General features: G+C 45.3%; 1 protein-coding gene across 2 annotated transcripts in view; it reads right to left on the bottom strand.

Annotated features, from left to right (window-relative positions):
• Positions 1 to 23,415, bottom strand: part of AOC1 (amine oxidase copper containing 1) — a 45,894-nt gene that overhangs the window by 3,434 nt on the left and 19,045 nt on the right. The window contains exons 1-2 of one of the 2 annotated variants that reach the window (XM_065939410.1): positions 12,510 to 12,745; positions 945 to 2,527 (exon numbers count right to left, since the gene is read on the bottom strand). In XM_065939410.1, the coding sequence (XP_065795482.1) occupies positions 945 to 2,523 (1,579 nt within the window). In that variant the 5' untranslated portion in view covers positions 2,524 to 2,527; positions 12,510 to 12,745. Of the gene's footprint in view, positions 1 to 944; positions 2,528 to 12,509; positions 12,746 to 23,415 lie in introns of those variants that run through there. The other variant, XM_065939409.1, reaches the window with a different exon arrangement.

Below are 23,415 nucleotides of genomic sequence, written 5' to 3'. Positions count from 1 at the left end.
GTGTACAGGGAAGGAGTTGGGGTCAAGCACCGGGAACTGAAGCCTCCTCATTCCACCTTGGGCCCTCCCGGGACCATGCCCAAAGCAGACCGTGGACTGAAGGGGATGTTGGGGACAGACGCTGAGCCAGATGGCAGTGGAGGGAAGGGGCTGAGGAACTAGAAGACAGCTCAGAGGTGGCACGGCAGCGGCAGTGATTCCACCGTGACCCTGGGGAGTTCCTCTTGAGAGCAGCATCTGAGTCTGTTTGCTGCAGCTGTGGTCCCAGAGACAGGCAGCTGGCCTTTCCCCAGGGGCAGAGGCCATGTCAATGCCCTCTGGGTCAGGAGCAGACAGGGTGGAGCAGGAGAAGCTGCCCAGCAGGTCCTGGAGGCCTGTTCTAACATGGGACTTGATATCAGGCCAAATCCTGTCAATACACCCATGCCGTCTTTTAAGGCACGCATGCTCAGTCAGTGCCATGTCTGACTCTGTGACCCCGTGGGCTGTAGCCCGCCAGGCTTCTATGTCCATGGGATTCTCCAGGCAAGAGTACTGGAGTGGGTTGCCATTCCCACTCCATTGGAGAAAAGATTCTCCAATCTTTTGTGGTGACACCACTAATTCAAGAGACACAAGGAGTATTCCCAGTGACGCTGCATCCACTCAAAGCTCCAGGCCGGGACGTGTCTTTCACCTAGGCAATATCCCCTCCGCTGCCCCGTGCACACCTTTGCACAGGGTCCATCCTCCACAGGGGTCAGTGCAGGGGCAGCCCCTGGCACTGTTCACGTCACCATTTTGCAGGGACACACAGGTTTCCACAGGCCCCATACCTGCAGACTGGGCAAACCTTCCTGACATTATGTCTCCAGGGGAGACTTGGCATCATCATCTCCCAGGAGTGTGTTATCACTGGGGTGCAGACATTTGGCCAGGAGGGTGGTCCCAAGCCCGGGTCCTACCTGCCACATCCAGGTCGACGCGGTAATGTATGAGGTGGGTGTGCATGTTGCCCATGAGGTGCGTGTGTAGGCGGGTCCCATGGCGCAGCCCCTCGGGGGTGTAGAAGGTGGCATGGATGTAGCCAGTGGCGTGCATCTTGGCCTCCATCACCCCGTTGGGGTAGAAGATGAAGTCCCAGATGTAGTCATAGTTGTAGACCGTCGACGTGGTCCTTAGCACCAGCGCCTGACCCTTGAGCCCCGCATAGAAATTGAAGCCACCGTTGAAGTTGGAGTTGAAGTGCCGCCGGATGGGCACCCCCGTGGGCATCTCGAAGAGACAGAGGGCCCGGGGGTAGAGGACGGGGCCGTCATCGTCGTAGTAGTGGAAGGCGTCCAGGAAGGTGGCCGTCTCCGGGCAATCGATGCCAGGGGCCAGCTCGTGAGTGACGCTGCCCAAGCCCCAGCCCACGTCCATGTACTTGGTTTGCATGCCGGCGGGCGTGTGTCCTCCGTACAGCGCCGCGGCCTCCTGCACGCTCACCTCGTAGGCTACGCGCTCACCACCAAAGCGCACGTCCAGGACCTGCAGCCCGGAGGACGAGCGCAGGCGGAAGGAGAAGCTCCAGCCGGCGTAGCGCACCGTGTGGCCGTCTAGGCTGTAGCGCGCGCCCTCGGGTTGCACCAGGCGGGGGCCGCTCTTGGAGACGCCCAAGTCCCCGCGTAACTGGTAGGAGGAGAAGAGGGCTGCCTCGAGCAGGTTCGCTCCGTCCTTGCCTTTGGCGAGCGGGTCCTCCAAGACCACTGCGTCCACCTCTCCATCGTCGTACTTCTTAGCCAGTTCCTCGGGGCTCCGGTAGAACCTCCCATTGTACCAGACCCGCTCCACCGTCCAGTCCCGGGGGTTCATGCTTCCATGGTCCAGCAGAAGCTCCATCCCAGTGGGGTGCAGGAAGTAGCCTTCGATTTCCCGCTGCAGGATGAACCAAGTGCGGCGCTGGCCGGAGGCCACGCCTCGGGGTGCCACGTCGGTGAAAGTCAGGCACTGCTGGGAGCAGTTTCCGAACACAGCGCCCGCCGTGCGCATGAGAAACGTGCGCAGGGGCTTGGTGGCCTCCTGCAGGATGTGACTCAAGAGGGTGTACTCTGTCTTGGAGATGGGCCTGGAGGCCCAGGAGGCCTGGTGCCTGGGCCTGAACGGCAGGTGTCGCAGATACTGGGGCCTTGGCAGCGGCCCCACGGCAAACTCGGTGATGTTGGGCTGCTCCTGGGCTCCGAAGAAGATGACGGCACGCGCCTCCCGAACGGGTGGCCGGTGGCCTTTATCCAGAAACTTGAGCACGTGTTGCTTCTTGGGCAGCAGCATCTCAATGAGGAACACGGAGTTCTTGGCCACGGTCAGCGTGTTGGATGACTCCAGCCTCAGCTCCTTCTGGGACCAGAGGAAGCTGTGCACGGCCTTGAGCTCTTGTGCACTCAGGTCTGCAAATACCCTGCCCTTATCTCCGGGGTGCCCCGGGGCGCCCTCTGCCGCCGCCAGCGTCTGCAACACCAGGATGGCAGCGCCCGCCCAGCCGAGGGCCAAGGTCTCTCGTCCCATGGCTCTGGAATGCAGCAGAGGAGATGAGCTTGGCAGTTTTGTGGGAGGAAGTGAGTGTCCCCCAGGTTGGGTCTTGGATTACCCTGGCCCTTGACCTCATGGTTTTCCCACGGACTCACTTCCTGGCTTGCAGCCCTCCAATATAAATTCTGTTCTCTCCTCCCTGGTCTGTAACCTCCCTGGTCTGTAAACCTCTTTTAGTCCCATGGATGCTCTTACCTGTGCAGACTCCTTCTCCTCTCCTCTGTGTCTTATCTCTGCAGGGCAGAAGTGCTATCTCTCCAGCTTTAGGTCACTCAGAGATTCGCAGTGCCTTTCCACCCAAATGCTACAGCGTGCTGGCTGTGCCATGGGTGTTGGCAGCAAAACTGTGTTTTTGATACAACACAATGTTTTTTTAATACGGATAAAATTGGAAATGTAGTGTGGAAGTTCAAAGAGTTGACGGTTCTAGTGCTAATACACGGTATCACTAGGACCAGCTGAATGACCTTGGGCAGCTTGCTTAAACTCTCTGGGCCTCCATTCTCACAACAGTGAAATGGAAAATAACAATGCAAGTACCTACTTACGGAATTGTTAGAAAAATCAGTTGGACGATAAGGATAAAGTGTTTAGCACAAAGCCTACTTTCTAGGAAGCACTCGAGAAACGCAAAGCACTCAGCTTTTTTCCCCAGTAGTCATGAAGAATGTGAGAGTTGAACCATAGAGAGGGCTGAGCGCCAAAGAATTGATGCTTTTGCCCCGTGGTTCTGGAGAAGACTCTTGAGAGTCACTTGGACATTAAGATCAAACCTGTCCGTCATTGGAGGGACTGCTGCTGAAGCTGAAGCTCCAATACTTTAGCCATCTGAGGCAAAGAGCTGACTCATTGGAAAAGACCCTGAAGCTGGGAAAGACTGAGGGCAAGAGGAGAAGGGGATGACAGAGGATGAGATGGTTGGATGGCATCACCGACTCAAAGGACATGAGTTTGAGCAAGCTCTGGGAGGTGGTGAAGGACAGGGAGGCTTGGCGTGCTGCAGTCCATGGGGTGGCAAAGAGTTGGACACAACTGAACAACAGCATGCGAATACACTCTCTAGTGTCACATTGTTTAAACTTATGAGCCATGTAGGGTGATTTGACTGGTTTGGTTGTAGACCTGTGCCCCCATAGGTGAGGGGGAGAATGGGGTGGCTGGCTCTGCCAAGCTTCTTTGGCCTCTTCAGTGATGCCCCACAGTTGTGACCACTTGGTCATTCAAGGCCAAGGCCATGAGGAGGGCACCTCAGGATGTCATCATCCCAGAGGGCAATTCGAGGTGATGTCCTTTTCCCTTCCATTTTGAGGGGAGACTGTGGTTAGGGTCTCATAGCCCATCCCCCGGAGCTGACATTACAGTCCTGACCTCCCAGCCTGGTGGGGAGTCTCAGGGACTCATGTGATCTTCTCTCCAGCCTGAAGGGGTGGGGGAGCTCTTGGGGCTGCTCAGTGAATCCAGAGCAGAAAGATAAGCAGTGAGCTCTTGTTCTACTATTAAGTTTTGGTCCAGCCTAGTTTCTTTTTTAAACTAGACTTGACTTTGGAAAAGTTCTAACTTCACAGCAAAATTGAGAGAAATGTACAGGAGAAATCCCATATGCCTCCTGTTTCCTCTTCTCCCCCACACAACCTGACCCACTAACAACATCCCTCACCAGAGTGGTACCTTTGGTACAATCTGTGACCCTACAGTGATACGTCATTGTCACCCAGTAGTTTACATGATGGAGAAGGCAATGGCATCCCACTCCAGTACTCTTGCCTGGAAAATCCCATGGACGGAGGAGCCTGGTAGGCTGCAGACCATGGGGTCGCTAAGAGTCGGACCCAACTGGGCGACTTCACTTTCACTTTTCACTTTCATGCATTGGAGAAGGAAATGGCAACCCACTCCAGGGTTCTTGTCTGGAGAATCCCAGGGACAAGGGAGCCTGATGGGCTGCCGTCTATCGGGTCGCACAGAGTCGGACACGATTGAAGCGACTTAGCAGCAGCAGCAGTTTACATGAGGGTTCACTCTGGGTGCTGTACATGCTGTGGGTTCAGACACATGTGTAAAGACTTGCATCCATCTTTATGAACCATACAGAGCAGTTTCAGGGTCCTCAACATCCTCTCCACTCCAGCTCTTCATCCTTCCCTGCAGACCTGGGTGACCCCTGATCTCTTTACTAACCCGGGCGACCACTGATCTCTTTACTGTCTCCATAGTTTTGCCTTTTCCATAATGTCATGCCAGTCAGGGTGATAGAGCATGCAGCCCTTTCAGACTGGCCTCTCTGGCTCAGTAATATGCATTTATGTTCCTCCATGTCTTTTTTGTGGCCAGGCCCCTTTCATCTTCACCTCTGATGAAATTAAATTTATATTTTAAGGCAGGACAAGAAAATAATTAAACATAGAATTTCCTCTCCGTGTTTCTTTGGACCTCCTCCCTGCCCCACTCCCTAACATGCCATGTGTGTCTGCAGTATACATTAAGCAGAACGCGGCAAAGATGCGGGTGCCCGCTGGACCCTAAGGATTCATTTTTTTTCCTCCTTCTTTTGATGTAACCTCTTAAAGGATCACTGTTCTTTCCCAGCTCCATAGGGGCCATGGTGACTTGCTGCTTGCTTTATATGTGCTTACCTGGATTATGTACCTTTGGTGAACTTAATGTAAAATATCAATATATTATTTTGATGTTATGATCCCTTTGTCTTGAAAATGTATAAGACTGTGCCTTTGACTTCTAATAAGTGGAACAGTTCTCAGAGGTTTCTGAGAAACTGTTTCCAGGGTTATAATCCTCTGTTTAACTCAGTTAAAATCCCCCCTTTTTCTTCTTAACTTGGTAGTTAATTGAATTACCATCAACTGTTTTCTTGGCAGAGTTGGCAGTCTATCAGAGGCACCTGGAGACCTCCCTAAACTGAAGCTCGGCACCAGCACAGGCTCTTTGAGTCCCACCCAGTTTCTGGTATTCCTCAGGTGCTTTGGTGAGTTCTCTGATATCTGGACATCATTGCTTTAAATGATGTCCTGAATTTTACTGGACCTATTTTTCATTCTCTTTCTTTAATAAAAAAATTTTCTTGACTGTGCCATGCAGCATGCAGGGTTTTAATTCCCTGACTATAGATCAAACCCGTGCCCCTTGCATTGGAGGCACAGAGTCTTAACTACTGACCACCAGGGAAGTCCCCTGACCTGTTTTTCTTGGGACTTTTCTGTTTTTCTTGGAGTCCTAAAGGTGGTAACTGTACATTTCCTAGGCAGGAGACTTGTGGGAAATTCTTAGGTGGGGACCTCGGGGAAACTTTGGCAGGAACCAGGTTGGCAGTCCTTCTCAAAGATTTGGCTTAAACTGGAAAGATTAGGTGTATATGGTCCGAACAATCTGTTTGCCAGTGAAATGAAGACTGAGCCTGCTCAACTGCAAAGGGAAAAGGACATCTGCTCCTTCCGGCCACAAGGTGCTTCCAGGTCACTGAGAACCTAGCGGAAGTGTTTAAGGATCTATCCTTGCGATGTGTAGTGAGCCCACAGAGTCTCAGTATAATCATTAAAAAAATCCTGCTCGCTGGGCAGGCATAACAAAGGCTGATCATCTCTCGCCCCGAGCACCCAGGGCAGTTTTAGGCTGTCAGAGGGAGGAACCAAGACACGTGAGAGAGTCAAAGTGACCTCCGATAACTCCTTGGGCAGCTAGACTCAGAAGCAGCACACATTTGGTCCATCACACTGTCCTCAGAAAGTGGTGCATTTCGTATCTGAATCAGGCTACCAAAGTAAGAAAGGAAACTGGGCCTTGAAGGTTGATCTGCTCCCAGTTGGGCAGCTGCTCACTGGAACTCTGCGCCTCCAATGCAAGGGGCACAGGTTTGATCTATAATCAGGGAATTAAAATCCCACCTGCTGCGTGGCACAGTCAAGAAAAGTTTTATCTTACAGAAAGAGAATGAAAAATAGGTCCAGTAAAATTCAGGACATGAATTCATGTAATTGGAACGAAGCTGGTGCTTGCAGGTACTAATCTTCACTCTTAAATGGCCAGGATGGAGCTTTTTTGACATTCTAGAAAAAGCCACCTTGATAAAAGACCTTTTCAAAATTCTGACCCTGAGAGAATAAAAATATTCCTCAGAGGATGCTTGAAGGAAGTTATAACTCATACTATGTCCTTGAAACATAAACATAGCTCACATCACCTGAGATGACAGCCTTAGCTCAATTAGTAGACCTTAAAACTAAAAGGAGAAAAGAAGAGGGAAAGAGGCTTTTAAAAACTCAAGTAGGAAAATTATGACATCTCTATCTGTGTCTGTCTGGATGTGTTTGTCTGTGTGAGCATTTATAAATATGGTATGTCCCTATCTCTGGATAGTGTTATCAAAATTAATTTGTAAAAGAGCTCTATTTGACTTAAAGGTAAGTGCTTACAAATCAAATATTTCTAAATGTAACTTTAGCCCACTTCTTAAAGGATCATGTGATCCAGGATTAACTTTTAATGACTAAAAACAGTTTAAATTGGTAGTTTAATTAACACAGACATGTCTTTAGAGTCTCACCATTAAGTATAATACTTTTGTTGTACCTTGGTTAACTGAAAATTGATAAACTCATATTATTTCTGTTCCAAAATTTGTAATGAGATAATTAATGGTATGATGATATTTTCATAAGTAATAGAAGAGAGATAAGGGGATAAAGCCTTTTGGGTAAACTTTCTTAAGATAACATGTTTTATGGTGTGTCTACCTAAGAACAATTTCTTCAGACCTCTGATGACTTGAAACTTCAGAGTTCTGCTAAATTAAATGATAGAAATTCTTTGAATGTCTAGATCATTTAAAAAACTTTACTTATTTATTTGGCTGTACTGGGTCTTAGTTATGGCATGTGGGATCTTTAGTTGCAGCTTGTGAGATCTACTTCCCTTGATCAGGGATCAAACTTGGGCCTCCTGCATCGGGAGCATGGAGTCTGAGCCACTGGACAACTGGGGAAGAACATAGATCATTGTTAATAAGATAAAATATGGAAACGTTAATTGGTAAAGAAGTCTGTTTTTACCTACTTTTGACCTCTTATTCCAGAGAGACTTAATATGTTTGAAACTGTTAATATATTTTGTGCTTTACTGAAAGATTGTGAAATGGCATATATTTCTAGAAATTAATTTTTAAAAGGGAATCTTCAGCAAAGAGTTTTTGGCATGATTAAGACTAAGATTAGATTTAATTAAATACATGAATTTTAATATTAAAAGTGAAATGATGTAAAACTAGACCTTTTTTCTTTGCTGTGAGGGCAAAGTTTTGTTTTGAAATATTGATCTGCTTCTGCTTTTGGTAACAGATTACAAAGTTTCTTTACTGGTAACTTCCTACACTTGCCTTTGAAATCTTTTGTTATCATTTTATTAATAGTTTTATGAATAAATATTGTTTAGTAGTTACTAAATGATCCTCCTTGGTCAAACGCTTAAAACCTTTGATATCTTTGACAAACTTTCTCAAATCAAACTTTAAATGAAATTCTTTTGACTGCTAGCTAACTTTGGGATGCTTCTGAGGGCTCGTGAACATCTCAAAGAGAGATATTAAAATAATTTGGCTTATTTGGTATATTAAATTACATAGGAAGCATTGTCAAATGAGTAACAAAAAATCTTCTAAAGCTCTATTTTATAAGTAAATATTATTAATATAAAAGTTCTAGAAATTATATGAAGTTCCTAAAATTTGAAATGTCCTGGTATGCTGTCAGTCATATTTCTAGTTATTGTCTTGAAATGTTGTATGTCACAACAAATTTCCTTGACAATTGCATTGTGATCAGGTCTTTAACCATGCTTCTCAAGTCTTTTGTCATTTATAGAGAGTTATTGTCTTAACCTGATGCTTTTCAAAAATGCCTGTAGGGAGATTTTCTGCTCCCAAAATAAGTTAGACTTGGTAGCGAAAGGACTTCCACCTTGTATGAGGGTGATTTTAGAAACAGCTCTCTTATGTAAGGTTGCTGAAGACGTAGTAATAGGGTCTCCTTTAACTGCTTATGTCCCACATTCAGTTGAGTCTCTTCTAAACTCCTGCCACACTCAGCCCAATTCTGTAAGCCAGCTAACTTTTACAGAAGTTGTTGCTTTCTCTTCCCAATATGACCTTGGTTTGATGTAATAGCATTAACCTTGCAACTTTGCTTCCAGAACCACAGGAAGAAAGCAAATATGATCACATCTTGTTAGAGGTTTATTGTCTTCCTCCCAGGAATGACTTATAAGAAGCCCCTATTGATAAGGCTGATCTAATTTAATTTACAGATGGGTCCTACTTATGGGATGAATGGGACATTATCAAGCCAGATATGCAGTAAGATCCACAATGGACATAATTGAAAACTTTTATTTACCAGAAACAAAGTCAGCACCACAAGCCAAATTAATTGCCTTAACTCTAGCTTGTCAGTTAGCTAAAGACCAGGTAACAAATATTTATACTGATGTTCGGTATGCTTTTTTCCATAGCATCTTTCGAATGCTATGAAAGCAATGAGGTTTTAAACCTCTTCGTGACATCTTATAAAAAAATAGAAAACAGGTTGAAGAGTCATCAATCACAATCAGTTCAGTTCAGTCGCTCAGTTGTGTCTAACTCTTTGTGACCCCATGGACTGCACGATAATAGATTAATGGATAAAGGATTAGTGGATAAATGGATTAATCACGATACAACTGCCAAAACAGCAATTATGAAAACAAGAGAGCATTCCAAGTCTGGCACTGTGGGAGTTGAAGGAAACCAACTTGCTGATGGTGCAGCCAAATGGGCAGCCTTAAATATTCACCCTGTCCAGCCTCCAGAATGTCCACTGCTCTCTGTTAACCCTGCAAACTCAATGGAAGATTTATTTCTATGGGTCAAGAAATCACCACTAAAGAAGAGAGACAGATTAGGCAACAAAAAGGGGAAATTTTGACCCCACCACACAAATATGGGCTAGACCTGATAAAACAAAAAATAGTTTCGATAGACACGTGTGTGGTTAGTCACTCAGTTGTGTCCAATTCTTTGTGAGCCCACGGACTATAGCCCGTCAGACTCCTCCATCCATGGGGATTCTCCAGGCAAGGATACTGAAGTGGGTTGTCATACCCCCCTCCAGAGGATCTTTAGGATCCAGAGATCAAACCCGCATCTCTTATGTCTCCTGCATTGCAAGCAAATTCTTCACCTGCTGAGCCACCTGAGACGCCTTTTAATAGACATATTGAAGCCCAATGGCTGTTATTCCAGCGTGTACGTTCTTTAACCCATTGGGCATCTGAAAAAGTAGTTTTACGGGGAAAACAATATTTTGGAACATTTCACCCACAATGGTGCAGGGAAAATATATTATTGATAGGGTCTTATTGAGATACTTAAAAAAATTGGTAACTACTTTTACAGCAGGCCCTTAGGAAATGAAAAGTGTCGTAGATTACAACCTAGACATTTTGTTTATTGGAAAGGACATCAGATGAAAAATTCTTTGCAGCCACAACAGATAGAAATTTGTCAAGTATTATGAACTAAGCCATGCACAGCCAAACTGAAAGACAGTAACTCATGGATTCACATCTCTCATTTTAAAAATATCACTCCACCTGAGCAGACTTTGATCCCTGTTTCTAGCACCTGGATTTAACTAAGGTAAGCATCACCAAGCTAGGATGAGAAGATGACAGAAGTAGCAGACAGCTGATCCAACAGTCCAGATGAGAGCTTTAAGACCCATCCTACCAGTTCAATTGTACTGTTTACCAAATGTCTGTTTCCTTATTAAAATGAAAAGTGATTGTTTTATTTCTAGCTATATTTTTACCCCAATGTTTAGGATGGATAGAAAACTCCTTAGCAACTTTGTCACAAAATGTAGTTACTGGGAGCAATTTAACTGATTGCTGGATTTGTCATCAAATTCCTAGGTCAACATAAGGTCAATATAAGCCCCTCATAACTTTTGCCACTGACTTTTCAGATGTTTCTATAATCTATAAAAACTTTTCCCATTGCATATACCTCCACCTTGGTTTACTATGTTCAGTTAGTCTACTCAGTTCTGTTTCTGTGATGAGCCAGAGATGTTGCAGAATTAAACCTCTGTTGATTTCTAAAACTGCTTTGCAGGGGGAAACTTATGGTTTACCCAGACAATGCTGTGCTTTCATACCAGATGAGTCTTCTGATGTAACCATCCAATGGCACATATAAAATCAGATTTCTGCATTGAGGAATCCCCTTTCTGGTCTAAATGAAATCTTGGGTAAATGGTTCAGTTCTGGGGCTCCATAGCTTACATCTCTGCTTCTGACTCTGTGATTGCTGTTGGCTGTCCTGACTGTGTTCTGCGTCACTTAGAGAGCAGTAATCTCTCATGTCTCTCAGGGTGCTGTGCTGGTGTGTTCAGCCGTGTCCGACTCTTTGGGACCCCATGGACTTCAGCCCGCCAGGCTCCTCTGTCCTTGGGATTTTCCAGGCAAGAATACTGGAGTGGGTTGCTATTTCCTTCTCCAGGGGGTCTTTCTGACCCAGGAATCGAGTCTGCGTCTCCTGCGGCCCCTGCATTTCAGGCGGATTCTTTACCTGCTGAGCCATCAGGGAAGCCTTGTGCCTCTCTATGTGTGTTCAAAACTCCACCTAAAGTAATGATGCCTAAATGACTATTGATCATATCTATTATTCTGTATAAAATAGTGACCACGCACAGTGCACATACAGAGTAAAATTGGCATAAGTCCCATTGTACAACTTAGAATTGACTGTCAGTCCGTGGCAAGCATTCTACTAGCCTAACCCCATTAAAGGTAAGAAAGAACTGGGGTATTAAGATGGGGCCTTGGGGGACATGATAGATACAGGGCAGGTAAGCAACCACCATGGTATTTGGGGACCAAATACTGGCTCGCCTAATGCTTTCTATCAAAAGATTACTGATGAAAGCAAGGGTGGGGATGATGAAATAAAATTTACATTTCAAGGACAAGAAAAAGTTAAACATAGAAGTTGCTGTGTGTTTTTTTTGCCTCTTCCCTCTCTCTCCCACTTGCTAATGTGCCGGGTGCGTCTGCATTACTCATTAACCTGAGCTCCTCAAAGATGGGAGTGCCCACTGGACCGTAAAGATCCACTTTTCCCTCTTTTCTGATGCTAGCAATGTAACCTTGTAAAAGATCACTGTTCTTTCCTAGCTCTTTAGGGGTCATGGTGACTTGCAGCTTGCTTTATATGTGCTTACCTGGACTATGTATCTTTGGTGAACTTTTTGTAAAATATATTATTTTCATGGATGATCCCTTTGTCTTGAGGATGTATATGGCTGGGCGTTCGACTTCTAACAAGTAAAAGAGTTCTTAGAGCTTTCTGAGAATCTGCTTCCTGGGTTATAATCCTCGGTTTAGCTCAAATAAAATCTTCCTCTTTTTCTTCTTAATTTGATAGTTAACTGAATTTTAATCCACAGGTCTTTTCCCCAAATTGCCTTCTGCTCTGCTAAGGAGGGAGATGTGGGAGAGACCTGCGGTCCTGTAAACTGAGCTTGGCTATTCATTTACCCTTTCCCGGTACAATCCCCGGTTGCAGTGTCCAGATGGGTGGCAGGTGAGGTGGACGATGGCAATGAAGCCGTGGCAGAGAGGAGAAGTCAGTGGCCAGTGAGACCTCCACGCCGGAAGATACCCTCTCCTGCCCATGGCTCATCTCCAGAGCCTGGAGAACAGCGGCCACCTCCTGGCTGCACCTGTCCCATTTCAGCCCTGGGTGGTGTGTGCCTTGGAGTGACCCTACTGGGCTCTCACCCGTCCCTTTGGCCCCCACTTCTAGTGTCTTTGTTCCTTCTGACCCCAGTCCATGTCCACCTCCCCTCACTGCCCCCCTCCGCTCCCGTTTGCCCCTGCTTGGCTCTCCCGGAATACCCTCCCCGCCCAGATCATACCTGTGTGCTCGGCTCTGGGCTCACGTCTGCTGCAGCCTTTGTCTCTGACGCCTTGAACTTTACGGCTGGACCTTGCTCCGGGGGAGGGCCGGGGTGAGGCTTGTGCTGACCAAGGTGGTGACCCACGGCTCAGGAAGCCCCGCGGCGGGCAGGGGCAGCGCACGAGGAAGTGCGTGCGTCTCTGGTGCCAGTGGCCCAGCAGCTCCTGTCACCCCAGGTTCCGAGGATGGAAACTCCCCAGCCTTTCACCACTTCAGCAGCTGCACCCACTTCTGTTTTCCCCAAAACACCCGTGCCGTCGGTGCTTCCCTGTCATTCCTCCTGCTGAAGTGGCACTTTTCACTAGAGTTGCCTGTGTATTCTCTGCTATGATCTGCATTGGGTCATAGTCTGTTAGAGTAGGTGGTGAGTGTCAGAGGTCAGAGATAAAGACAAGGAGAAATTTACTAGCAAGTACTTGCCAAAGGGGGCTTCCCAGGTGGTTCAGCGGTAAAGAATCCCGAAATGCAGGAGACTTGGGTTCGATCCCTGGGTCGGGAAGATTCCCTGGAGAAGGAAATGGCAACCCACTCCAGGGTTCTTGCCTGGAGAATCCCATGGACACAGGAGACTGGCAGGCTACTGTCTAAGGGATTGCAAAGAGTCGGACATGACTGAGTGACTAACTTTCACTTTCATACAGTTCATGAGGTTCTCTCGGCAAGTATACTGGGGTGGTTTGCCATTCCCTCCTCCAGGGGATCATGTTTTCTCAGAACTTTTCCCTGTGATCCATCCATATTCGGTGGCCCTACATGGCATGGCTCATAGCTTCATCAAGCTACAGAAGCTCCTTCACCACGACAAGGTTGCGATCCTTGAATGGGGTCAAGAACCAACAGTTAGAACCCTGCATGGAACAACTGATTGGTTCAAGATAGACAAAGGAGTATGACAGGGCTGTCTGTTGTCACCATGTCTTTTTTAACATATACACTGAGCACATCATGAGAAATGCTGGGCTGGATGAGTTACAAGCATGAATCAAGATAGGTGGGAAAAACATCAACAACCTCAGATATGTGAATGATACCATTCTAATGGCAGAAAGCAAAGAGGAACTAAGGAGCCTCTGGATGAGGGTGAAGGAGGAGAGTGAAAAAGCTGGCTTAAAGCTAAATATTAAAAAAAGTAAGATCATGGCATCCGGCCCCATTACTTCATGACAGATAGAGGGGGACAAGGTGGAAGTAGTGTCCGATTTCCTCTTCTTGGGCTCTAAGATCACTGTGGATGGTGACTGCAGCCATGCAGTCAGAAGACAAACCTAGACACTGTGCTGAAAAGCAGATACATCACTCTGCCGACAAAGGTAATGTCAAGGCTATGCTCCTCCCGGTGAACTGGACCATAAAGAAAGCAGAGTGCCAAAGAATTGATGCCTTCAAACTGTGGTGCTGGAGAAGACTCCTGAGAGTCCCTTGGACTGCAAGGAGATCAAACCAGTCAATCTTTTTTTTTTTTTTTTTCAAACCAGTCAATCTTAAGGGAAATCAGCCCTGAATGCTCATTGGAAGGACAGACGCTGAAGTTGAAACTCTAGTATTTTGGTCATCTGATGTGAACAGCTGACTCATTGGAAAATTCCCTGATGTTGGGAATGATTGGGAGCAGAAGGAAAAGAGGGTGTTAGAGATGAGATGGCTGGATGGCATCACTGATGCAATGGACATGAACTTGAACAAACTTCAGGAGACAGTGAGGGACAGAGAGGCCTTTCGTGCTGCAGTCCATGGGGTTGCAAAGAGTTGGATATGACTGGGCGACTGAACAACAATGAAATTAAGTATTCAGAATAGGGATATCTATAGAGACAAAAGTAAATTAGTAGTTGCTTCAGGCTGGGGAGCAGAGGTTGTGTAAGTGGTGCTACCTAATGGGTGTGGGTTTTCTTTTAGAAGTGATGAAAATGTTCCAAAATTGACTCTGGTGAGGGCTGCACATATTTGTGAATATACAAAAACCCATTGAATTATTCACTTTGTGGGTGAATTGTATAGTATGTGAATGCTATCTCAAAAAGCTGTTTTTAAAAATAGTGAGAGGGACTACTATCTAGAAACACACACAAAACTCCTAAAAATCAGCCAGAAATAGGAAATCATTCCAAAGGGAACACGAGTGAAGAATCGCAAGGGCATGTGATAAGATTCCCATATGTAGTAGTTATTGGTGGTTTAGTTGCTAAGTCGTGTCTGACTCTGCGACTGCATGGACTGTAGCCTGCCAGGTTCCTCTGTCCATGGGATTCTCCAGGCGAGACTACTGGAGCACCATTTCCTTCTACAGTAGTAGTAATTATTAGAGCAGTGCAGATTATTCAACAACAAGATGTAACTTTATACCCACTACTGGCGGGAATGAGAAAGCCACATGGCATGGAGGATGCCATGTGCTGGCAGATGTAGGGAAATAGGCTGGTGGGAGGGCATGCTCCTCATACAGGCCTTCTGGAGCACCGACCCCAGTACGTGGGCACGTCACAGAGTAGAAGCAGCCTCGGGAGCAGGTACCAGTGCAGGGCTCACTCCTGGAGGATGAAGAATGGTGAGGCTACCACTTACTTCTGTGTGGGCAAGGAGGGAGGGTGAACGGGCGTGCATGTCACATTTTTATTTGAAGGAGTACACAAAATGTCCATAGAAAGATAATAATCTTACAGAGTAGCACAGAACAGGGACTTCCCTGGTGGATCACCAGTAAAGAAGCTGCTGTCGATGCAGGAGATGCAGGTTCAATCCCTGGGTCAGGAAGATCCCCTGGAGAAGGGAATGGCAGCCCACTCCATACCCTTGCCTGGAGAATTCCACGGACAGAGCATTCTGATGAGCCACAGTCCATGGGGCCGCAAGGAGTCGGATGTGGCTGAGAGAATAACACTTCCCCTTTGCACCACTTTTCCCAAGTTCACCGCAGTCTCTGCCTACTGGTCCTTCCTGCACGTGACCTTGACTTCTGAGGTGCAGTTCCTCCCCTCTTGGTGTTAATGATTGGTGACAGCTACAGATAACACTTGAGCAAAGATCCTGTCCTCTCAGTTCTGGGCTGCCCTCCTCCTTAAAGGGGCAGAAGCAATGGCTTTGGGGATGATGATGTTGTAGGAACAGGATGTCTGGTCTTGGGGAGGGGCAGCGTGACAGGTGAGGATGGATTTGGTGTTTGTGGTTAGTGGGTCAGAGCTCACAGCTCACAGTCTTCCCCTTGCTCACTCTTGATAGTTTATTTTCAGAGGAGTCAACACATCAGACATCATGTGAGAAAACCCGGGGTGTTTCCATAGAACCAGCAGAAAGAAATTGTTTGGCAGACGCTGCTCCAGCTAAGTCACCAGGTTAGCTCTCCAGGCGAATGAAGCCACCGTCACAGGTTTCATCCCTGGTTAGGGAAGACTGGTTCACAAATTGAAAAGTCTACTGTTTTCATCGGGAGTCCTGGCACTATTTGGTCTCCAAAATCACTGTGGACGGTGACTGTAACCATGAAATTAAAAGACACTTGCTCCTTGGAAGGAAAGTTGTGACAAATATTTCTGTTGTTGCTGTTGTTTAGCTAAGTCATCTCTGACTCTTTGCAGCCCCATGGACTGCAGCACACCATGCTTCCCTGTCCTTCACTATCTCCCAGAATTTGCTCAAACTCATGTCTGTTGAGTCAGTGATGCTATTCCACCATCTTATCCTCTGTTGTTTCCTTCTTTTGCCCCCTATCTCTCCCAGCATCAGGGTCTTTTCTAATGAGTAGGCTCTTTGCATCAGGTGGCCAATGTATTGGAGCTTCAACTTCAGCATCAGTCTTTCTAATGAATATTCAAGATTGATTTCCTGTAAGACTGACTGGTTTGATCTCCTTGCTGTCCAGTGTTAATCACACAGTTTTCTCTGACTCTTTGTGACCCCAGGGACTGTAGCCCACCAGTCTCCTCTGTCCATGGAATTCTCCAGGCAAAAATACTGGAGTGGGTTGCCATTTCCTTCTCCAGGGGATCTTCCCAACCTAGGGACTGAAACTGGGTCTCCTGCATTGCAGGCAGACTCTTTATCGATTGAGCCGCCAGGGGGAGGATTGACTGGTTTGATCTCCTTGCAGTCCAAGGGACTCTCAAGAGTGTTCTCCAGCACCACAATTTGGAAGCATCAATTCTTTGGCCCTCAGCCTTCTTTATGGGTTCAATTCTCACATCCATACGTAACTATTGAAAAAACTGTAGCTTTGACTATGCAGGGCTTTGTCAGCAGACTGATGTCTTTGCTTTATAATATCCTGTCTAGTTTACTCATAGTTTTTCTTCTAAGAAGCAATTGTCTTTTAATTTCATGGCTGCTGTCACCATTCAAAGTGACTTTGGAGTCCAAGAAAATAAAATCTGTCACCAGTTCCACTTTACCCCTTCTTTTTGCCATGAAGTGATGGGATCAGATGCCATGATCCTCATTTTTGAATGTTGAGTTTTTAAGGCAGCTTTTTCACTCTCCTCTTTTACCCTCATCAAGAGGCTCTTTAGTTCCTCTTTTCTTTTTGCCATTAGAGTGGTATCATCGGCATATCTGAGGTTGTTGATATTTCTCCCGGCAATCTTGATTCCAGCTTGTGCTTCATTCAGCCTGGGATTTCACATGATGTACTCTTCATGTAAGTTAAATAAGCAGAGTGACAATATACAGCCTTGACATACTTCTATCCCAGTTTTAACCAGTCGATTATTCCATGTTCAGTTCTAACTGTTGCTTCTTGACCTGCATACAGGTTTCTCAGGAGGCAGGTAAGGTGATTTGGAATTTCCATCTCTTGAAGAGTTTTCTACAGTTTGTTGAGATCCATACAGTCAAAGGCTTTAGCATAGTTGATGAAGCAGAAGTAGATGTTTTTCTGAAATTCCCTTGCTTTTTCTATGATCCAATGGGTGTTGGCAATTTGATCTCTGGTTCCTCTGTCTTTTCTATATCCAGCTTGTACATCTGGAAGTTCTCAATTCCAGTACTGTTGAAGCCCAGCTTGAAAGATTTTGAGCATTACCTTGCTAGCATGTGAAATGAGCACAATTACACGGTGGTTTGAGCATTCTTTGGCATTGCCTTTCTTTGGGATTGAAATGAAAACTAAACTTTTCCAGTCCTGTGGCCATTGCTGATTTTTCCAAATTTGCTGACATATTGAGTGCAACACTTTAACAGTATCATCTTTTAGGATTTGAAATAGTTCAGCTGGAATTCCATCACCTCCACTAACTCTGTTCCTCATAATGCTTCTTAAAGTTTACTTGACTTCACACTCCAAGATGTCTGTCTCTAGGTAAGTTACCATACCATTGTGGTTATCTGGGTCATTAAGACCTTTTTCGTATAGTTCTGTGTATTCTTGCCACCTTTTCTTAATCTCTTCTGCTTCTGTTTGATCCTTACCATTTCTGTCCTTTATCATATCCATCTTTGCATGAAATGTTCCCTTGATATCTCCAACTTTCTTGAAGAGATATCTAGTCTTTCTCTAATCATAGGTTTCAGTGAAGCTATGAGCCACACCATGCAGAGCCACCCAAGGTGGACAGGTCATAGTGGACAGTTCTGACAAAACATCACCCACTGAGAAGGGAATGACAAACCACCCCAGTATTCTTGCCTTGAGAGCCCCATGAAGGGTATGAAAAGGTAAAAACATATGACACCAGGAGATGAGTTGCCAGGCTGGAATGTGTTCAAGATGCTACTGGGGGAGAGCAGAGGAATAGTTGTTGAATAAATGAAGAGGCTTGGCCAAAGCAAAAATAGCACTCAGATGTGGATGTGTCTGGTGGTGAAGGCAAAGTCCCATGCTGTAAAGAACAATATTGCATAGGTACCTGGAATGTTAGCTCCATGAATCAAGGTGAATTGCATGCAGGCAAGCAGGAGATGGCAAGAGTGAACATCAACATCTTAGGAGTCAGGGAAATAAAATGAGATATCTGAGTGGCCTGTAAAACGGGGAAATCCCTTTGACTCTTTAACTGCACAAGGGAAACAGCATGGTTGGTTCACTGGTGGGTCAACTGTTGGAAATAGAATCCGCTTGCTATTGGAAAGTGGTGGCATGTAATCTTGTCACTGCTAAACTGCTGACAATTACTAGGGAAGGTAAAAGTAGTCAATTTGCTGAGTCATATGTAGTATATCAGGCTCTAAAACAAGAGAGTTTAACTGAATGTCATATATACACATTATTCCAATACTTTGGCCACCTGATGTGAAGGGCTGATTCATTAGGAAAGACCCTCATGCTGGGAAAGATTGAGGGCAAAAAGAGAAGAGGGCGATTGCTGGGAGCCAACACACAAGACCCTACCCATGACAAGGCCATGAGGGAGAAAACCTGACGGGCAAGGCGGATCAGGTTTTCAGGGGTTTTGAAAAGGCCAGCTCACGAAATCCCACCCACGACAAGGTCACAAGGAGAAAGCCTGACAGGCAAGGCAGATCAGGTTTTCAGGGATTTCGAAAAGCTGCCCCTGGCGCTCACCTTAAAGATGATATCTGTCTTTCTGATGCCTGCCTCAATGGACTACTCCCTGATTTTTGTGACACAGGCAGAAGGCCTTCCCCGATCTCTTCCCAGATAAGAATCAATTTAGAACTTTAATCAATAAGTTTCCCAGGTGGTGGTATTTTATGAGATTATCCAGGGTGAAAGGAGTGTTTTAATTTTAACTCCTTTGCTGGTAGTTTGTTAGTCAAATGCATTTATGCCCTTGGTACTAATATGCATGATTGCTTATAATGTGCCAATCATAAAATAGCATAAAGAACCTGATTATATAAAAGCCCTAATAGACATAGAGCCTTTTTAAGGGGTAAAGGAGTCCTATTAGAAAACATAAGAAAAATTATTCTATAGGTGGTTATTGGGTTGAGATTTGCTTGCTGTGTTTTGCTTTTAATGTGCTAAGGTTGTGTTATAGAAACCATTGTTAATATAGTTAAAGATCTAGAGAAACAAGGACTTAGCCCTAGTGTGGTAACAATGAGATGGTTGTTAATTGTCAGCCAGGAGTGCTAGGCAGAAGCTGCCTCACCAAAGTCGCAGAGTCAGTGTGGGGTAAACTTCTTAGAAAAATGCAACTGACAACTTTTGCAGAAGGATTAATTTTTGTATTAACAAGGATATAATTCTACTCTGTACTATTTCCCTGTGAGACTGCTACCTTTCAGCTAAGGTCACCATAGAAACAGAAAATAGGTTTACATTCACCTGACCTGCATAAAATGGTAATAGGCCCCAAGGCCAGAAGATAATGTACAAGACCCTCATAAACAAAGAAGTATGCAGAAAACACCCTGGTTTTGTGAAGGACAAGCTGACGTAGTGTGAAACTATCTTCCCCTTAGAAATGTACTAACTTAGGGTATATAAAGACTCTCCCAGAAAATGACTAGAGCTAATCAATGAATATAGTAAAGTTGCAGGATATAAAATTAACACACAGAAATCCCTTGCATTCCTATACACTAACAATGAGAAAACAAAAAGAGAAATTAAGGAAACAATACCATTCACCATTGCAACAAAAAGAATAAAATACTTAGGAGTATATCTACCTAAAGAAACAAAAGACCTATACATAGAAAACTATAAAACACTGATGAAAGAAATCAAAGAGGACACAAACAGATGGAGAAACATACCCTGTTCATGGATTGGAAGAATCAACATTATCAAAATGGCTATACTACTCAAAGCAATCTATAGATTCAGTGCAATCCCTATCAAGTTACCAACGGTATTTTTCACAGAACTAGAACAAATAATTTCACAATTTGTATGGAAATACAAAAAACCTCGAATAGCCAAAGTAATCTTGAGAAAGAAGATTGGAACTGGAGGAATCAATGTGCCTGACTTTAGACTCTACTACAAAGCCACAGTCATCAAGACAGTATGGTATTGGCACAAAGACAGAAATATAGATCAATGGAACAAAATAGAAAGCCCAGAGATAAATCCACGAACCTATGGACACCTTATCTTTGACAAAGGAGACAAGGATATACAATGGAAAAAAGACAACCTCTTTAACAAGTGGTGCTGGGAAAACTGGTAAACCACTTTAAAAGAATGAAACTAGAACACTTTTTAACACCATACACAAAAATAAACTCAAAATGGATTAAAGATCTAAATGTAAGACCAGAAACTATAAAACTCCTAGAGGAGAACATAGGCAAAACACTTTCCGACATAAATCACAGCAGGATCCTCTATGACCCACCTCCCAGAATATTGGAAATAAAAGCAAAAATAAACAAATGGGACCTAATGAAACTTAAAAGCTTTTGCACAACAATGGAAACTATAAGCAAGGTGAAAAGACAGCCCTCAGATTGGGAGAAAATAATAGCAAATGAAGCAACAAAGGATTAACCTAAAAAATATATGAGCAAACCCTGAAGCTCAATTCCAGAAAAATAAATGACCCAATCAAAAAATGGGCCAAAGAACTAAACAGACATTTCTCCAAAGAAGACATACAGATGGCTAACAAGCACATGAAAAGATGCTCAACATCACTCATTGTCAGAGAAATGCAAATCAAAACCACAATGAGGTACCATTACACGCCAGTCAGGATGGCTGCTATCCAAAAGTCTACAAGCAATAAATACTGGAGAGGGTGTGGAGGAAAGGGAACCCTCTTACACTGTTGGTGGGAATGCAAACTAGTACAGCCACTATGGACAACAGTGTGGAGATTTCTTAAAAACCTGGAAATAGAACTGCCATATGACCCAGCAATACCACTTCTGGGCATACACACTGAGGAAACCAGATCTGAAAGAGACATGTGCACCCCAATGTTCATCGCAGCACTGTTTATAATAGCCAGGATGTGGAAGCAACCTAGATGCCCATCAGCAGACGAATGGATAAGGAAGCTGTGGTACATATGCACCATGGAATATTACTCAGCCGTTAAAAAGGATTCATTTGAATCAGTTCTAATGAGATGGATGAAACTGGAGCCCATTATACAGAGTGAAGTAAGCCAGAAAGATAAAGAACATTACAGCATACTAACACATATATATGGAATTTAGAAGATGGTAATGATAACCCTATATGCACAACAGAAAAAGAGACACAGATGTACAGAACAGAGTTTTGGACACTGTGGGAGAAGGCAAGGGTGGGATGTTTCAAGAGAACAGCATGTATATTATCTATAGTGAAACAGATCACCAGCCCAAGTGGGATGCATGAGACAAGTGCTCGGACCTGGTGCACTGGGAAGACCCAGAGTAATCGGGTGGAGAGGGAGGTGGGAGGGGGGATCGGGATGAGGAATACATGTAACTCCATGGCTGATTTATGTCAATGTATGACAAAACCCACTGCAATGTTGTGAAGTAATTAGCCTCCAACTAATAAAAATAAATGAAAAAAAAAAAAAAACTAAAAAAAAAAAAAAGAAAAAAAAAAAAGAAATGTACTAACTTAGGGTATAAAAGCTATGGTAAAAAACAAAGCATTGCCAGACTCTGCCAGACCCTGCAAACACCCCCGTCTGGTCATTCACTTTCTCTCTCTCTCTTTCTCTCTCTCTCCCTCGCAGACTTGGCCCTATCAAGGCTTGTCTCACGTGTCTTCTCTCTCTCTTGCTGACGCCGTTCATCCTGAGGGTACCCCCTGGATCCTGCCGAGGCTGGACCCTGGCAAGTGGCGCCCGAACAGGGACCCGAAGGTAATCCCCCCTCATTGTTCAGTCTTCGGGATGGCTAGGACCCCAGTAGGGCGCTGCAGGCCTCCCTGCATAAGATAGGTAGGGTGAGCAAAGTGGGTAGGCTTTAGGTTTCTTCTTTAAAACCCCACTAGGGCGCTACAGGCCCCCCTGCATAAGAAAGGTAGGGTAAGAAAGGTGGGTATATTTCAGTTTACTTCTTCTCTAAATTAAGCCTCTTCCTTTTTTCTCTTTTTTTCTTCTTCTAATTAGTAACAAAAATGGGTAACAGTGAGTCAAAAGAAAGACAGCTTTTTATTGGAATCATAATGCAACTCCTTAACCGCAGAGGAATTAAAGTTAAAAAGACCAGTGTTCAGTCCTTTTCTACCTTTGTCCAAGAGCAACGTCCTTGTTTTCCAGAAGAGAGCAGTTCTCCTGCGTTCCCTTACCCTCCTGCCCTCCACCCTGGTGCTCTTTCCAATGAGATCTCTTGCTTTGTCAGCACATGTGTCTCCTCTGACAATTCATTTATAAGAGCTCAGTTACGGGCCCTAGAAGGGGTCCCCTTTCTTGCAACTGGTGGGGACTCTTCTTTGCTGAGACTGACATCCTGACCACTCGGGGTACTCAGAGGCCAGCTGGCCTGCCAACGGACCAGACCCAGCAGCCGCAACTGGGACACTTTTCTCCCTGGTGTCCTCCTGATGCAGACAACTGGCCAGAGCGCCCGACTAGTAAGGAACAAGAGACTTTATTGACCTCTCTCCCCTTCCCTCTCTCTGTCCTCTACTTAGCCCTTCCTATCCTTCCCCTTTTTCTAATCCCCTGGTCCTGGACGCAGGAATTTGGTCGAAGGGCCTCAGCTTGAGCTGAGGATTGGAGACTGATCACCTCCTCTTGTCAGAGAACTCGAATTCCGGTGTGGCCGAGTTCCAGTCCTCCCTTCTCTGGAAGCCCAGGGAAAAGTCCCGTAATGCCTGGGTGTCTGCAGGTGGCAGGAGACGTCTGTAAGGCCACCCCTTTTGCCCCCCTTTCCCGCCTCCTCCTCCTCCTTCTTTTCCTCCTCTTAAAATCTTTGAAGACATCTGAAGTTCTGTGTATCTATAGAAGGTTTTCTGAGAGACTCTATTCTTGTATTTAAGGGAGTGTCTGATGACTGCCAGGTTTATATGTATGTGT

Source organism: Muntiacus reevesi, chromosome 6, assembly GCF_963930625.1.
Source record: "Muntiacus reevesi chromosome 6, mMunRee1.1, whole genome shotgun sequence".
Classification (NCBI taxonomy): domain Eukaryota; kingdom Metazoa; phylum Chordata; class Mammalia; order Artiodactyla; family Cervidae; genus Muntiacus; species Muntiacus reevesi.
This window is presented reverse-complemented; position numbering and strand designations above follow the sequence as displayed.